The following is a 15991-nucleotide window of genomic DNA, read 5'->3' as shown; positions in this document are numbered from 1 at the left end:
TTTATCGAGCTGCTTGTGTAGCAAGGTCGTTCGTTGTACCCAACTTCTTGTTGTTGTTATTATTATTGTTGTTGTTGCTGTTGTTGTTTTGGGACTGCCAAAGCAATTTGTAATGATTATTAAAACAACGGGGCCCCACTTAGCATGGCCCGAATCTTATGGCCGTATAATACCCATGCAAAACGAGCCGCAAAGCAAAAGATTTTGTTCACATTATTTTTTCAGTGTTAACCATTCACCTAAACTGTTGTTGTTACCATTTTTTAATTGAAAAGCCAAAAACAAAACAAGTTAATAATAATAACACAGCAGCAGCAGCAGCAGCAACAGCAACAGCAACAGTTAATATTATATTGGCTTACAACATGAGCAGTTCAACAAACGCCCTAGCCAAAGCCCGTTACTCCACAAACCCCCCTCGCCTGACTATTTGTTTATTATTCTTAAGCAATTATTACCACATAGCTCAGATATATATGTATATATGTATATAGATGTTTTCCTATGATTGAATATCCATGAACATTGATTATGACAGCCGATCACTTGAAACAAAAATTTCGAAAAGTTCTATTTAAAGCAACAGGTAACAGCATTCCAAAGCCATTTGCTCACACACACAATGACAGTTACAAAAGCGGATCTACATAGAGATAGCTATATCTTATATATATATATATATATATATATAAGAAATTTCTATCTGAGTGTGTGAACTACATCTCGCGAGACGAATTAGCATTTACTTCTATAGAAGCTGCTAAGTAACTAGAACTTTTGTTGATTTATAACATTTTATTCAATTTGTCTGCCAAATATATGTGTTAAGTTCAAGCTCAGAAATATGCTAAATATATGCGCCAGCTGAAAAGAAACTAGATTTCGGGAGAACTAGTCTGAGCACAATGGGATAAACTGGGTGACTAGCGTGATGCTCTAGACGTACTGGAATACCAAAATTCAATACTATCACAAAGATTTCAAGCAAACTCCATTCAAAACATTCTCAATTACAGGGTATAGAACAGGTAATCTGAATCAAAAACTATAATAGCCATAGAAATGTTATATACTTATCATATTCTTGCCATTTCTGTTGCTATTCCCATTGAATTGCAAATTGATATTATCTTCTGCTTTTTTTTATTATTATAAACATAACGTTTTTATTTTTTATTTGCTTGAATCGATAAAAAGAAGAAGACCGAGACGAAGAAGAGGAAGATCTTAATTCATTTTAATATTGCTGCAGTCAAATGAAAGAGAATTTTATGCTTATATAATTTGCCAACGCGCTCAACTTTAAAGGCGAGATCTTGCGACACTCTTGCATTTTAATTTCTTTCGGGCTACCTGAACTGGAAATTAGAAAAATTGCCCACAATTGTGGCAATTGCCACACCCACTGACCAAATGAATCATGCATTCAATTTAAGCATAAGTAAAACGTTTTTTTTTTTCTTCCTCGTCTCTTTTAGTTTTTTGCATAGTTGAGCAAATAAATTGCATTTAGCTCTATGCCATATAAGACAATTTGCCATAAGCGTACGAAAAGCGAGCTGAATTATGTCGCTCGTTGAGTTAATCTAAAAAAAAAAAAAAAAAAAAAAAAAAAAAACAGAAAAATAAAAGTAGAAACAAAGACAGGCAGAAAACTGCTGCCAAATACAGCAGTCTTAAGTGGATTTCTAGACAGACCGGGAAATACCCCGCAATCGAAATAGAAACAGAAACAGAAACAGTAACAGCAACTGAAATCTATATATCAGCGGCACATCCGCAAACTGTAGCTGAATATGATTCAAAGAGTAATTCACACGCCCAAAAATAAAAATGAAGCGAGCAGCAAGAATTTATACAAATTACGGGGCCAATTGAACAAGCTGTGAATTATTTATGTTAAATTAAGGTGTTCTTTATTGTTGTTGTTGTTGGGGGCGTGTGTATGTGTTGGCAAAGCATTAGCATAAATTGCTCGAAAACTGTTGAATTGAGCGTGCGTCACGCTGCAATTAAAATTCGGGCTTTGCCGCAAGCAGCAACACAACCTACGCTGCTAACAGCTGGCGAGCTACTGGCAAGGCAACAGGCCTAAGCTTGGCTTTCGGCTCTAGCTCTGCTCTACACGCGGCTTCGCACGTAAAGTCTGCAGTTGCAGCGACGCCTGGCGTTCGGCTCTGGCTGGCTAACTGGCAAGTCGAGTCTGAGCATAGCTTCGGCTATGCGCTCGCGATGCTTCGGTTCAGTGATTCGTTGCGGCTCGTCTTTTTGGCGGCGTTGCTTTATGTGTTGTTGTTGGTTTTTGGACGCCTCTGCGTGTGTGTGAATTTTTTTGCTTGTAATTTTTTGGCGCTGTCTTGTGGCCAGGCCGCACCGTTACTTGGCCAGTCGAATTACGCAGCTTGGGGCGAACGGTTCTAGCGCGCGCTTCCCAACAAAGCTAAAAATACTAAACAACAAAAAATACTAACAGAGAGACACAGCAGCAATCGCGAAATCGTTTTACCAAATCAACGACGAGTGTTGTGCAAATTTAGAAAAATATAGAAAAATTCAAAAAAGGAAAAAAAAATCACAAAATTAAAATAAATAAATAGACCCAGCGTGCTAAGCAAAAATAAATATACAAAAGCCCACAATAGATATTAAACAAGTTAATAAATAAAATTACATTTCAATAAAAATACACAGAAACAGCTAAGATAATAAAATTGTTGAATGATTGTGGGCGTGGACACAAGCTGATTTAACAGTTGTCGCATAACTGCTTTGGATAACTTGAGACGCGGCTTGGATATTTAAGCATTACGCATACGCCGCATTGCACAAAGCAAGGGGTAAGTGGAACTGAAATCGATTTGATATATACATATATATATAAAGAGGCAACTGCAGTTTAGAATATAACCTTGACATTTAGCTACAATTTGTCATTCTTTGCTAATTAAAAGCACAGCACGTCCAGCGTCCAGCAATTTGATTGGCAGCTAAATTGTGCAATAATTTACAAAAAAAATATAATAATAATACTGTACTGTTGTTGTTGTTGTTATTTAATTAGTGTTTGAGTGTGGCTTATAAATATGTATGGATGTCTGGTCTTTTGCTTTTAAGAGTGCATATGTGTTGGGCTGTGTGTGATGTGCTAAACGACAAAGGCCACTCAATGGCTGAATGTTGTCCGTGAATGTGAAATAAAAACTGAGCAAGCTGAATAGAACAGCAACGGCAGCAACAACAACTGTTGGGCATTGTAGGCATGTAAATTACAAAATCAAGTTCGTTGCTTGAGTCTTTTGTTTAGGCTGTGCAGTCGCAACAAAAGGTTCTTAGGCATGAAATAGAAACTAAGCCAACGCAATTTAATAAACATAATAATGCATAACATATACAATGCACAGTGGTACAGTTGTTGTTGCTGTGGTTGTTGCTGTTGACCGACAACCTTCAGTTAAGCAAGAAAACCCGTTCGAAGTTTTTTAACATGAACTGCGTGCGCTTAATTTACGCCCAGATTAACATTTTTACATTAATATAATTTCACATTTTTATAAAACCAAGAAAAAAAAATATCAGTTGAGATTTTGCCTTGACAGCCGAAACACGATGTAAGCTGCAGCGATATATATATATATATATACGTATATATATATATACGTAAGGCCATATCATAGTGTCGCTTGTTTCTTTTCTTTCTACCTGTGACAGATGTTTATCGTGTTGCCCAAAGTTTTGGGGTCTTTGGCCTACGCTTTGACTTTGGCGAGAAAGCCGACTACAGATTCTATGTGAAACTGAGCGAAACTGCAATATATTGTTATAGATATATATTTGTATATGTATAACTTGGCTAATTTGCATGCGACCCAGTTCTTAAGCTTCTTAATCTGCGTATTTTAAACCCTAATGAATCACAAGTTAAGGCTTATCGAAATGAGTTTGAGTTTCCAAGTCGTCCCTGAGTTGATATGCGTCTATTGTTAATAATTTGCTTAGAATTTGACAATCACTACTTATACGCCTTTAATTAAGCCCATACAGCATATAGCTCAATCATATTTAATTAGAAACTTGATTGTGTGACCAGCTCAATTTCAAATTCAATTTCGATTTCAGTTTCAAACTGAAATTTAATGAACTTCAATTAAGCGTAACTCACAAAGACTTCAATTGCTGCCGGGGCTGTTTATTGTTATTGTTATTATTATATATATTTATTATTTATTAAATTGTTTGTATAGTTATTTGTTGTTTGCCATAAGTTTTAATGATGCTGTCGCTATCTGTCTGTCTGTCTGTCTGTCTGACATTATGATGTAATTTGTTGGCTCCATGTAAGAGCGTGAAAAGTTGGCAGAGCAGCAATTGAACTATGAATCACACATTCATCAAGTACATGCTGGAGCAGGTATATATGCCAAATTAACATAGCCAAATTGATTGGCTGACTGATTGACTGCGTGAGCGACTGACTGACTCTGCGGCTGGCCGACTGAGTGACTAAGCTGCTGTCAAAAGTTTGAAAGCAAGACACGTTTAATTAACAAAGACTGCGCAAACATTAACCAAACTTTAAGCAGATATCTGCATTGTTCTTGAGGCCCGATGGCGAGCTTTATAGTGTTTTTGGGCTGCCCTTGAGAATGGTTGAACAAGTTCATATGCATTTTATTGGAGTGTTTGTAATAAGGAAGGAACAAAGCAAGTGTGCCATTAAAAATATATATCTAAAATATATATATAGCTATCTATCTAGAGAGCAGCATAGGCTAGCAGGTGCAGTTTATACTGACTTCAAGTTATCGATAACTTTATCGATTACCCATGAGAACTATAATATTCATATAACAAAACTGACACGTAATAGCCCAATACTAACTCTGAGATAAAATCATGAAATATCTCAAATTTCAATCGATAACTAATGTTCAGGAAATTCTCTAATTATTTAGTAAAAGAACTAGATAATAAAGGAATTTATCGTAAAAGCTAAAGATATAAACTAGCTATTATTGTAGCTAGAAATGAGAGAGCTCAACTCAAGTTTACTTGATACTATCGATAACTTAATCGATTTTCATTAAATATATTAAGAGCTAATAAACTAGACAGTTGATCTAGCTAGTTTAACGGCTAAACAGTTTAATCTCGTTAATCTGATCTCTAGCATGCGGAACTACAGTTAGCCTCCGTTCTTACCATAACATCGATAAGAGCCAATCTTCTTTGGGCTAAACATACTTCACAGGTTATCTAAATCCGTATATAGATTCCACTAAAGTACATCGTATGCATTGAGTACTCGACATTTGCAACTCCAACTTCATCTGAATCGGACTTTGCATAGTTTCTGGGTATCTTCTAGTCAGACACTGTCAATCAGTCTAGCTTTGTTGATTTTTATGGACTTAACACTTGTCGCTTGGCTATTCTTAGCCAAGGCCCACGCAAATTTTGCAAGTAATTTTTTGAAACAATGCCAAAGAGACTATATAAATTTATATATGTATATGAATGAAGATATAGGAGTGTATCTCTGTATCTCTGTGTATTTTGTGTGTGTGTGTGTATAATCACTCAATAACAAATAACAAATAAGCATAAAAATAATCAAAAAACAAAAAAATATATAACAAAAGCGGAAGTTGAAGTCTCACGAAAGCGCTGTGTAATTTTGTGTCTTTTCTCTTTGGCGCCTTCCTGGCACGAAATACCAAATGCGAAATATGAATATTATTTTTGTGAGAATTCTCAACGAAAATGCAAGCAGTCGATAGACAAATAAATATATATATATATATAGAGATGTATATGTATTGAGATTATGAAAGGCCTGCGCTGGCAAGTGAAAATTGGAATTTATAATTTCGTGCCATGCAGCGCGGCCGATTTTCAACCGCAATATTTTCCCCCTTGCATGAATGCGATAAAAAGCAGAAGAAGAAGAAGATGATGATGATGATGAAGATGAAGATGAAGATGAATAGAAAGAAAAACAGTTTTTGCCGACAAACACGGGCAGGCAGCACTTGTCACTGCTGAAGCAGCCTCAACTCAGCTACTGCTGCTGCTGCTGTTGCTGCTGCTGTTGCTGCTGTTGCTGATGATGTAATGAGCGACATGCGCATCAAGTGACAGAGCAAATGTTGCGCATACGCCGCATTGTACCAGAGCAGAGTGCAACAGACTCCAGCTGCGGCAGCTCCAACGGCAGCTCATCATCAACAATCTTAAAGATAATAAAAAATAAATTGTTGCAGCTTCCACACACACACACACACAACCTAAGACTAGAATTGACCTGAAAACCTTTTGAAAATGTAGCTCAACTGGGAAAATCTTGTATATATAAAAAAAAAGACATATGTAAAAGTAAAACTCTGCTTAGTTTTTGGTTTAAGGAAGTTGAAATTTGATTGACGAAATTTGTTTGTCGATTTGGAGACGAAAAAAAATTAATGAAACTAGTCGAACAATAGCTAATCAAAGCTCGACTTGAATGTTGATAAAAAAAACTCTTACATGAACTGTATAGATATGTATGAATATATATTATTTATATATATAAATATAATTTCTTATATTAATAAAGAAGCAAAAATTAATTAAATCATTTTGAAGCAAAAGCTAATTAAAGAATTAGTTAGTCATTGTTGAAAAAAAATAAAAATTTTGTATTGCTGAAATGTATTCTGGTGGTCAATTATAAGGAAAGCAAATTTATATAAATTCCATTAAAACATATTAGTCGTATATATTTATAAAAACCAAACTTATAGAATATATTAATGCAAAAATAATTAAAAAAAAAAAAGAAAAAAAAATTTAAAAATATATTTAAAATCTAGTAATATATTTTTTGTTAATATTATTTTTTCTAAATTTTAATTTTTTAATTATTTTTGCATTAATATCGTTATATTTTATTTTGTATATTATTTTATTATATATATATATTTCTATTTATATATATATAAGTATCTCAATATACTCCAACTACTCTAATAAAATCTTCTTCTATCTCGAACCAGTCATCCAAACCAAAATTTGTATAATTTATATTTATAAATTGGTTTGAGGCCTGTCTAAAAAGTTGTTCAATTTACGATTCAAATCAAGTTTTGCAGTTTGAGTTTCTAATATTCAAAAGCTCAGTATTGTATATTATGCATAATAGATAAGCTTAAGAAGAACTTATTTATGTATATTATAATATTATAATATATTTATGTATGTATATTCGCGTATATATGTATTTATGTATAACAAATTTAACGTTTGCGCTTTTGTTAAACTGAAAATATTTCAAGAGCTATTTTCATATACAAAATGCGCTAGATTTTTACTCTAATCATCCATTTTATCTCTTAGATAATAGTGTGTATATATACAACAATATGATACAGTAAATGACCTAACACAGTTGTTGTTGCCCTGCTAAACTTGAGCCACAATCAGAAAACTCGCTACTTGTTGCTGCCACATTATTTTGACACATGCACGTGCTGAGTGAGCTCCATTCACAGATAATAAACCAAAACAAAATAAATAAAAATAAAAAAGAAGCGCAACTATAACTTAACTATACTTAAGTACAACACCCCTTGCTGTGTGTATTTCACTCCATTTTTTTTATGATGTTGCTGCCCCGCTTTTTTATGCAGCAGCAACAGCAAATGATGCCACATACTGCAGATCTAATTGCAAGTGATGCTCACATGAAACAAGCAAAGAGAGAGAGAGAGAAAACAAAAGTGCCAACTCATAAAATTAAAAATAACCACAGTTGCTGTAGTTGCTGTTGCTGTTGCTGTTGCTGTTGTTATTGTTGTCGCTGTCATTGTTTGTTATAGTTGGGTTGCAAACAATAACATTAAGCAGAGACACCCGCCCGCAACTATTGTGCAAGGCAGACGACACGAAAAAAAAAGACAATTATTTTATAGTCTATATAGCGGGAGAAGATGTGCATAAAAAATAAATATATATATATATGTATATGTATATATACAATCAGATTATGCCATATAGTAACAGATGCATACATATACATATTCAACTCGTGGCATATAAACAAAGACTTAATATAGCACAAGCAGCTATATAATGAGAAATCATTGACGGCATATATAATGCGGAAAATTCAATTAAAACTCAAGTCAATGTTTGAGAACTGAATGTGGAGTGAAATATAATATTTAAATGTTTATTTGAGGGTGGTATGAAGTTTTTATAGACTGAAAGTAAAGGTGACAAAGAAAATATAAACAGAACAGATCCGTTTTGTATATATTTTTGTTCCATTTTCAATGGGAAATCAGGGTATAATGGTTTTGTTTATTATATTTTAATAATAATTTTTATATACATTTGTATTTTTTTTTTATTATTTTTTTTTTATTTTATTTTATTTTAATTTTTTTTATTATTGTTAATTTTTTAATTATCTTCTTTTTTTTTTTTTTTTTTGTATAAATTCCTATACTGATTTTATATAAATTTATATTACTTTTATTTATATTTCTTATGTAGTTTTTGTATTAACATTATTTCTTTATTTATTTATTGTTTATTTATTTATGCTTTTAGTATGTGAAAATGCACCATAATAAAAAATAACAATAGCATTAAAATTAGTAATGCGCATAGACTTAATAAAAAAAAAAAAACAATTATGGATAACTATAGTAGTACTTATAACAAATTTAAATTATTTATAAATATAGATAGATATTTTCCAAAACTTGCTCATACCACCCTCGCCCATAAAGTAACTGCCAGATGCACTTAGCATATATACTAGCTAATTAGCTCAATTGTTTTCATTTAATCAGCTGCTTTTGGCGTTTAAATTTGCTCATTGTGAAATGAAATTGATGAAACACATTAAATGACAACCAAAAAACCGAAATAAATAAATAAAAAGTAATAATAAAAAAAGTGAACGCAATGCAAATAGAATTTTTTTGTACGCGAACAAAGCAAAAACAAAATTTAATATAAGATCAAAAGGCCAAAAACTCGTTTTTTTTTCTTAGTCCGAGTCATAGCCGGACATGTAAGCTGCTGCCCCTGCCTGCCACGCCCCTTCACCCAGTTGCTGGCAGTGCGGCGAGTCGTTCGAGGTATCCACTTTCAAGGTTGCAAAGAACTCGACCGAAAGGCAGCCTGACTGCCTCACTCTGGCTGACTGTGGCTTGTGGCTGGTTGTCAGCTGTCATACAGATTATTGCATTTGGATCTGGGTGTGGGTCCGCCGTGTGGCCCACATTTCGAGCCACTTCAGCAGTTGACAAACGTTTTAGTTTTTTTTGGAAAGGCGCGAGCCGTTTGCAACTTGCAACATGGCAACGGTGGCACACGCCAAACGAGCTGCAGTTGCGCAATTTAGTTTCATGATTCATAAAGAGCAATTAAAGCCTAGAGAATTGTATCAATAGAGAACATTGCAGGGTCGGGCGTAACTGACTGCATAATGCGCGCTTGATTATTATTTGCTATTATTTGCCATTTGAGCCACGCCCCCAGTAGAAGTAACTTAAATATCTGAAGAGCTGATCAGTTAAGGCTTATAGCTTCAGTTTCAATATATCAAGCTATAAATTCCACTAAGGCCAAAATACCCCACTTTCACACTTCAGTCACGGGGTATCTATAGCAAAAACAATGCCAATTTGTGGGGCGCAGTCAGCATGTTTTTTTTTCAGTTTTTTGTAAGCCGCTTAGCCAAGTCAAGCAAAAGACTTCCTTCTGCGCAGGAATGAACGAGTCAGCCAAACGGCCTTGACGAAGTGCGAGACGTAGTTTCACGCACGTCAAGAATACTTTTTTCAGAATGCGTTTAGCCTGTCTGTGTGTGTGTGTGTGTGTGTGAGTGTGCTATAAATAAAAAAGGCAACTGGCTTTTTTGGCCTTCGCTGGCCTTCGAGCTTACATAATTAATTGCAATAACAGCAACAGTTGTGGTTGTTGGCTTGGCATGCGGAAAAGCGACGCAGGCACAATCGAAAGACTTAAGACACGAACTTGAGTGCAGCTGTGACGCACATCAATCAGCTAGCGGCAGCCGCGTCTCAATTAACACTTAATGCACATTCAACAACTAAAATACAGTAAAAACGCTTGTTAATCAATTTCATTTATGAATTCGACTCGCCGATTACGAAGTGTAAAGATGAGCATATTAGCTTTCATTTACCTTCATTATATGAAGCATTTGGCTTGCATGTGAGCTAGAGAGTTGTTATTTGGTATTCAAATTTTTTGGGGCGTGGCTAAGCGTAAGGCTTACTATATTCTAGACCTGAGATATTCTAGATTTCCATTTAGATTAGTTTTTAACTTAACTAAAGACTATAGCTCCCAATATACTAAGCTGTTTTGAGGCGTGGCAAAGCCTCTATTCAACTCAAGCTATGAAGTTATCTACTCCGTATACTCTTCAATATTATATTTATTACACTCTATAAAAATAGAGCATTATATAGTCGTGTAGACTCGTTTATTACTTGTTAAATATATATATATTTTGCCCATTATCTTAACCCTGCTCAGCTGCCAAGCTCAAGCAAACGAAACGAAAATTATTTGAATTTCTACTTAATTCTCGTGTTTGTTTTTATGATTTGTCTTAAATTAAATACATTATTTATGTATAATAATTGTTTAATTTCAATGCACTTAACTTCTATATAAATATTTGTATATTGCTGTATGAACATATGTGGCCAAAAGCAAAAGATGGCCAAAAGGCCAGCTAGCTAATTAAATTTCATGTCTGTGTGTGTGTGTGTTGCTGTTGTTGTTGGTTGTTGGTGTGGACCATGTGATCATCGCTAAAAAATCAGCAGCACGTTCGATGTACAAAAAACTTTTATATATAATATATTAGCAAACCAAATGCCAACAGCAACAACAACAATCAAAAGCGGTGAAAAGAACGAAATGTTATGCGTTCATCGTATACATATTATACAATATAAAACAGATGAGCAGATGAGAAGGAGATGGAAAAAAATAATACAAGAAATATCAACAAAAATGTATAAAAATCAGCAACATTCTGGAAGAAGTTAATCACGGCGCTCTAAAATAGAAGATGAAACAGAATAAAGTCTTGAATTTAAGGTTTACCGAAAGGGTATTTACCAACTCTCTCTCTCTCTCTCTCTCTCTCTCTCTCTCTCTCTCTCTCTCTCTCTCTTCTCTGCTGTGTGTTTTTCAAGGCTTGGCTTTTGAATGATAACTGTAAGATCACAGCATCATCGTTAAGCGTGCTGATGTTGACTCATGAATGAAAATTAAGTAGGTAACGAATTCTATATTAAGATTGATGCACTATGCTGGAAGTATAGCTGTAGGTCGTAAAGCTAAGAGACACAGACGAGGGCAGTCTGAATGATTTGTCTATTAATATATTGATTAAAACTCTTCTGCTGTTATCTTTCATCTTTACGGTTGGAAGCTCTTTGGACTCGTATGTATATATTTAGTACTTTGCGTAATTTAGAAAGTCTGCGAATCTGTTTGTTTAGTGGGCGTGAAGCGTCATTAGCATTGGCAAAAGTTCTAAGTAAATAGTCAAGAGATGACAGATAAAACATTCGAGAAGTTGAGATACTCTAACAAATTTCTACAGGAGTGATTGATTAATGGCTTCATTGTCGTATATGGTGAGTGTATTTCGCACGATATTATAAAGTTGTTGAGCAAATTTATGAACTTGTTGATACCAAAACATAATTTATACATATTTGTCTACTACAATAGATGAAATAAGAAATGAAGAAATGAAATAAAAATGAAAACTAATTAAATCTACTCTACAAAGGCCTATCTCTAATGGTCTCTAAAATCAATTATAATTTAATATAAAACCTACCAAAAAAATAAACTATAAAATCTATGTCTGTATGTCTTCATTAAATCGACTTCAGACAAAGCTCATTGCATAGATTAAAACTTAGATAGCTATAGAAAAAAAAAGAACTATTTAAAGACAGATATGTAATTTATGATGCCCCCTCCTTTGTCTGCTTGAAGTGTTACACATTACGTGACAAAATTATAATATCTATAGGTCTAGGGTATGCGAAGTTCTAAGACAATGCTGAAAGACAAACAGAAACCCGTTGAAATTAGAAATTGATTAGTTGAGCCACGGGCTTTTAGGGGTTTTATGCGTGACATATATCAATTTTATGGCCAGATTTTGGTTGCTAATTAAAGCCGAACGCCAACGCAAATAGAAAGCCAAATGTGGCATTGACTTCAATGGAATTGACCGATTTTGACCTAACCAGACGACAGCAAATGGAGCAGCAGCAGCAGCAACTGGTAGAGGCTGGAGGTAGTGGCTGCTCATTAGGATTGCAGAGCGAGCTGCCGCCCATTGATGTGGGCCATTAGAAGCACGATAAGAGCTTCTAAATGGTGTTGAAACGTTTAGCAATGCGTTTTGGGTGGCAGCCGAAGGTAGGAAGAAGCAGCAATAGCCGCAATTGTTACAATTCTCAGACTCACTTTCAATGCGTGTGACATATATTTTGACCACTCACAGACATACACACCTATACAGATACATACGTACACTCTATAAAATATATTGATAAATCGCATTGAATGCCAAGCACGTGCATGACCGCCAATACACCTGATTTGGTTAACAGGTAGCTGGCATTTTGTCACAAAACGTTGACAAAGCTTGACTTTGAAACGGTTTGCGACACAAAGAGTAAAAAAACCTAAAAGCCATAAAATCAAAGAAAAACCAAAACAATTGAAATGCAATCCAAGTTTAGTTGACTACAGAAAAAATGCAAAATAAAAAGCACAATTAAATGCAGTGACATTGGTAAAAAAAAAAAAAAAAAAAAAAAACACACACACACACTCACACATACAAACATTTCTATAAAATGTGTTTCAAAATCAAAAAACTTAGGCGACAAACTGCGCAGGCAACGAATTTAGCTTTTTTTGTTGAAGTTCATTGGCTTGCAGATTGATTGGCTGATTGCTTAATAATCTAGAGCCGGATTAAGGTTTTTACACCACATATATATATACATATAAATAATTTGATGCCTTTACACGCCAACAACTTAATATGCCGGCCCAGATCTAATCATGCAACAAATGGCGCTCAAAGAGTCATTCGCACAAGCACTTAATTGTTCTTGTATTTCTTCTTCTTGTCTAGAACCATAGCCAACTGCTGCGGCTGCGGCTGCGGCTGCTGTAATTATATATATAAATAAATAAATAATAATTGAAGAAAAACGTTTCTTTTGCAGACCCACACACGCAAAACAAAAAATTAAATAAAATGATTTCGCGCCGCAAGATTATATCGCGTTCCCTGGACAATTTGGATGCCATTGGGCAGGAGGAGCAGGAGGAAGATGTCTGGCACGATCGCGAAAAGCTGTTCCGGGTAAGCAAAGCAAACGAGGTGTACAACGAGCAATATTTTTGATGCACAAGGTATCGATTCCATATTGTTTAATCTTTAATTAGATTAGATAGATTGTAGACTCTAGATTTTCAAATGTGCGATATATACTCAAATAGCTAAAGCTTTACAGCGATATATTTACATTTCGCAAACATTCAAATTATTATCGATGAACGCACGATAAATCGAAGTCTTATACCATAGTAGCTCTCTAGGTCTTATACTCTTATACGCTCATAAGAGCAGACACAAACTGGCAAAATTAAATAGATTTGGCTATTAATATATGTAGATCAAGAGTATATATAGTGCAAACTAAATCTATATACTTACTAAATTCATATCATGCTAATTCTGTGCTTACATCTTTGCAGGATCACATCAACGAAGTGCTGACCAAGTGGGAGCAAATCGATGATGAAATATGGGCCAAGATCATTGTCTTCGAGAAGAATCGGCGCGTGGCCAAGGCCTATGCGCGCTCCAATGTGATCACCATTAATGGTTCCAAACATGGCTTCGATGGAGTACGGTAAGTAGTACCAGCTGCCTTCCACAGACTAGACACTAACTGCTCCATTTTTTCGTAGAATTGGCCTGAATGGGTTTGAGAATCCCATGCGAGATGCAGAGACAAAAGTCATTAAAAAATCAATAGGAGATGGCTTTAAGATCAAAATGGACGACACTGGCAATATATTTATTAAACGATATGGCAAGAGCAGCATCTATGTGAATCACACAGCGCTGGCCAATGAGGAATCGGTGGTTGGAGCTGATATTCTGCAAATGCCACAAATGTCGCTCACAGCAGGCACCTCCTCAAGGCTGTTCGACATGAAGAAATTTCAGAATAATATTAATCGGGAATTCGCGCGTAGCTATCCGGAACGAAGCCGTTTGGAACGACAATGTCTGTCGGCCGTCTCGCTGGTCAAGTCAAACAATAATCTAATCAATACACCCCTCTGGATAATGGTCATCAATGTGGTTGCCATGGATATGCTTAAGAATCGTTTGCAATCATTGCCCAAGTCGTTGGACGCATTGGGCATGCGAGTGCCTCTCACACACAGCAATGAGGATCCGTACTCAACGATTGAGAGTCAAGTGGGTTTAATTTATCCTACCCCAGCAGCCTCTGATGAATCCCAGTCCTCGAGCAATTCAAGCAAGGGCAGGCGCAGCGTCTTCAGCGCGGCCTTCCTCAACGAAAGTCCTTATGTGCCAAAGGTAAGTGATATCGATGTATATCTATCGCTGCTGTGAGTTTTTATCGGGATACTTAAAACCGTGACACTTGGCAGTATCGATATGTTTTAATTAAAAATGCTAATTATCAATCTTATTCTCTATTTCAGCCGGACTACGAGGTGGCATCTATGGCTTCAATGACTTCCCTGACCCCCGTTTATACGGAAAAGAAGCAGCAAAAGAATTCGCCACAGCGCAAAAAGCAGGATGATCCATATTATTGCGGCCTGCTGGCACGCATTCCCAATTTTATTAAGTCGAACAAACAGCAGTGCGCCAGCAAGCCCAAAAAGGAGCCAAAAATCACACGCAAGATATCGGCACAGCATCATCAGTTCCTGCTAGCTGCGCAGCAACAACAACAACAGTCACTGCAATCGACGACGCCCATACCCATCGCAACGTTCCATCATTCGTATTTCCCCTACAAACTCTATCCACCGCAGCATCGACTGTCGCAGTCGCAGCTCTCTCTCTGGGATGCACGTAGTCTAATCAGCGCACATGGTAGGTGCTTCGATATGTCCTGTGTAGAAAAGTAACGCATCTCTAATATTCTCTCTATCTCTTGCAGAATGAGCGCTGTATGAAACTGGCCCTAATTTATTCATCGCCTAGCATTATATTTCAATTTATTTAGTCAAAGCATATTCTTTTAATTTTTGGTCAGTGGAATGCATTTCGCTCAGTTTTGTGATCATAAATTATGCGAAATGCAGCCATCTATTATAATTATTAGAGCATACTTTTGGGCATATGCCTAAAATAATACCCATTAACACTTCAACTAATTAAATCGGCGTTATAGATTAGACACCGGAGATGAGAGATTTAATGATTATGCAATTTGTAATAATTAATTAAAATTTTGCCATAGTTTTTAAATCGTTTAAGACTGAGAACGTCCTAAAGTCGAGTTGTGTGCACAAATAAATACATATATACACGAATCTACAATATACAAATATGGATTATATACGAACATATAAGCGCACATTTTGATAACAAAGTATAGGAAGGATTTGTTGTCATAGGCAAATTTTTTGCTACTTTAGGCGATTAATTTTTATTGTTTTATTTCCTGTAAATAAATTTTCATATGTAAATAAGTTCGAATATAACATACGTATGTGAAACTTTTTTAAACGTTTATGCATTAAAAGAATATTTTCAAATGTGTGATTTTTTATTTTAATAATATAATATTGTACATTGGCAAAACCTAAAGTGAGTATAAAAAAATAGCTTTAAATTTAAAAATTCTTTTGCGCGCTTCCTAAC

The 15991-nt window shown here is 35.2% G+C and overlaps 1 protein-coding gene across 1 annotated transcript; it reads left to right on the top strand.

Annotated features, from left to right (window-relative positions):
• Positions 1 to 2364: 2364 nt before the first annotated feature.
• Positions 2365 to 15885, top strand: reb (rebuf). The gene is made up of 6 exons (XM_018010712.2): positions 2365 to 2837; positions 13296 to 13435; positions 13831 to 13988; positions 14047 to 14689; positions 14818 to 15217; positions 15285 to 15885. The coding sequence occupies exons 2-6, from the start codon at positions 13328 to 13330 to the stop codon at positions 15287 to 15289; spliced, it is 1314 nt and encodes a 437-aa protein (XP_017866201.1). The 5' UTR covers positions 2365 to 2837; positions 13296 to 13327; the 3' UTR covers positions 15290 to 15885.
• The last annotated feature ends 106 nt before the right edge of the window (positions 15886 to 15991 follow it).

This window comes from Drosophila arizonae, chromosome 5 (genome assembly GCF_054131065.1).
Source record: "Drosophila arizonae isolate 15081-1271.41 chromosome 5, UAZ_ARI_1.0, whole genome shotgun sequence".
NCBI classification, from domain to species: domain Eukaryota; kingdom Metazoa; phylum Arthropoda; class Insecta; order Diptera; family Drosophilidae; genus Drosophila; species Drosophila arizonae.
This window is presented reverse-complemented; position numbering and strand designations above follow the sequence as displayed.